Here is a 3,026-nt window from a genome sequence, read left to right on the forward strand (position 1 = left end):
CCCAGAGTGGCTGAGGAAACCCAGCCAGATGGGTGGGGTATAAATAATTTATTATTATTATTATTATTATTATTATTATTATTATTATTATTATTAACAAGACCCTATTTATTTTTATGTACCCAAAAGCATCAATGTGTGGCAGGAGGGGCTTATTTGGGCAAAGCTTCCATGCCTGATGTCCTCTTCAAGCCATCTCTGTGGACAGGCATTTAATCCAGTCTAATGAATCCAATGTCCTTGGCATAGTGGTGGAAGCACTGGCGGCACACGTTGAGCCCGTACTTGCGAATCAGGCCGTGGTGGTTTGAGCCCTGGCCAAACTTCCTCGGGTGGTTCCAATAGAGCTGCTGGTGGCCCATCTTGCTTGGCGTCTCATGAGGGAAGGGGAGCATCAAACAAGTTTCACTCTGGTTCTGTAGGTGCAGATGCTCCAAAAGTTTGTTAATTCTTATAACGGGATCTTAACTTACTGATGGGTAGGAACAGAAGGCTACCCTAAGAGCATTCCTTCCTACATGCAAACAATGAGAATTCTGTGATGAGAGTGCTCATACAAACATGATTTCTTTCCTCTAATAACGAAGCTCGAGTCCCATTGTAAAGTAAAAGCTTAATCTGATTCTTCATGTTTCAAATAATAGACTTCATGCAGGGACACTTTCATACTGTGAATCATTAATCATTCTGACAAAATGCAGCATCTCTCTATTAGATTTCCTGTTATGGACTTTTAACAGATGTCTAATTAGAAGCTACAAGTGAATGCAGAGCGAAGCAATGTTTTGCTGGAGAGACAGAGGAGAAGATTCCAGTTTGTTTGAATAGCATTCAAAGCACTTGAGAAATGACTAGAAAACAGGATCTAGGATCTTGGGTGGGTGGGTGGGGGAAGGAGAATTACTAGGCTTCCTCATCTAATGGAAGTAAGTTGTTTTCTCAGACTTTTAAATTCCATCTGCCGAGTGCCAAATATTACCAGCACTGGCTGATATTTTATGTCAGCTCTAGTGTATATATGTCAAATGTTGATTTTTCACTGCCTGTCTGAGGCCAATACTGTAACTCCAAGGCCTGCCCAAATTCTAGCCCAGCCATCCTAAACACTACATATGGTGGCCTGCAGGGTTCTTACCAGACTTCTTGTTTTTGTAGTTCCAGGAAACTACAAAATGGACCAGAGGTCCATTTATTGAACCTCTGATGCAGAGGCAATGTCAGTTCTGAGGAGGTCATGGGATGAAGTGTATTCCGCTGCCTGTTCTACTCTTTCCCCTGCCCTTTAAAATAATAATATTATTATTATTTTGTAGACACTGCTACTCTGCTCTTTGCCTCCCTGTCACTATGGCTGGAGAGATTATAGGACTTGTAGTCCATCAACATCTGTAAGGCGACAGGTTTCCTATCCCCATTATAATGGATCACAAATGGAACTGCAAAAAACTATGGCAGTATATCCTCAACTCCCAGCAGGACCACTCCATTCCGTCATTCCGCCTTTTCCCATAAGAAACAACCTGGACCCTGCAATCATCTTCTGGGGCCCTTCTTTGTATGCCCCCTTCACAAGAGGCCTGGAGGATAGCAACATGAGAATAGTCTTTTCTGTGGTGGCACCCCATTTGTGGAATGCTGTCCCTGTGGAGGCTCACCTGGTGCCTTCTTTGCATAACTTTAGGTGCCATGTGAAAACGTTTCTCTATACCAGGCCTCTTAAGCATTCGGTGGCCTTTTAAATGTGTGTGTGTGGGGGGGGGGTTAGTTTGTTTTTGTTCTTGTTTTGTCATGTATTTTGTGTCCACATTTTGTCATTTTATGTTGTGAACCACCCTGTGATCTCTGGATAAAGGACAGTATACAAATCCATTACATTGGTACCTCTGGTTATGAACTTAATCCGTTCTGGAGGTCCATTCTTAACCTGAAACCGTTCTTAACCTGAGGTACCACTTTAGCTAATGTGGCCTCCCGCTGTTCTCATCCTGAGGTAAAGTTCTTAACCTGAGGTACTACTTCCGGGTTAGTGGAGTCTGTAACCCAAAGTGTTTGTAACCCGAGGTCCCATTTTAAATAAATAAACACCTCCACCCTGATTTTAATTCCCCCAACTTTTCTAATGGACATTTGACATCCTATAGCAAGGGAGCATGGGGATTTTATTTTTTATAGGGAGTCTGCACATTAGCATTTTAATTTTTTTTGTACTTCTCAAAATTTCTGAATTCGCTGAGCATGCAGATAGCTTCTCAGTAGCATGCCTTGACTCCAATCCTGTCAGCACTCATCACCTGAGTTCCCTATTAGAGTCAGTGATTAGTTGTGTTGGCCTGGAAGCTGTCAGAAACCAACTGTCAATTACAGCTAGCACTCAAATCTAACATCATTGAGTGTCAAAAACTAATTGACTAAAGAATATTCAACAGATGTTCCATATAAAGTGGAGAATTGTGATATAAGCAATAACTGGGGCATATACTTTTCAACTCTGGTTATTCCAGACCCTCTAGGTGTCTCTTTTTTCCAGGGATGGTCCTGGATTTACAGAAGCTGTCCTGGTTTCTGATTTGATCCTAGAATGTCCCACTTTTTGGTAAAAGGTAAAGGTACCCCTGCCCGTACGGGCCAGTCTTGACAGACTCTAGGGTTGTGCGCTCATCTCACTCTATAGGCCGGGAGCCAGCGCTGTCCGCAGACACTTCCGGGTCACGTGGCCAGCGTGACAAGCTGCATCTGGCGAGCCAGCGCAGCACACGGAACGCCGTTTACCTTCCCGCTAGTAAGTGGTCCCTATTTATCTACTTGCACCCGGGGGTGCTTTTGAACTGCTAGGTTGGCAGGCGCTGGGACTGAACGACGGGAGCGCACCCCGCCGCGGGGATTCAAACCGCTGACCTTTCGATCAGCAAGTCCTAGGCGCTGAGGCTTTTACCCAAAGCGCCACCCGGGTCCCTTTTTGGTAGGACGTCCCTATTTCCCTTTGAAAAATGTTGGAGGGTATGGAGTTATGTGACCCCTGAGCCAAG

At 44.3% G+C, this 3,026-nt stretch overlaps 1 protein-coding gene across 1 annotated transcript; it reads right to left on the minus strand.

The window, feature by feature from the left end:
• Nucleotides 1-212: 212 nt before the first annotated feature.
• On the minus strand, nt 213-362 carry LOC310676947 (small ribosomal subunit protein uS14-like; the record flags this gene model as incomplete). The annotated part of the gene is made up of 1 exon (XM_083439156.1): nt 213-362. One exon carries the CDS (start codon nt 360-362, stop codon nt 213-215), a length of 150 nt encoding a protein of 49 aa, XP_083295282.1.
• Between the last annotated feature and the right edge of the window lie 2,664 nt (nt 363-3,026).

This window comes from Podarcis tiliguerta (genome assembly GCF_965153285.1).
Source record: "Podarcis tiliguerta genome assembly, chromosome: 4".
In the NCBI taxonomy this organism is placed as follows: Eukaryota; Metazoa; Chordata; class Lepidosauria; order Squamata; family Lacertidae; genus Podarcis; species Podarcis tiliguerta.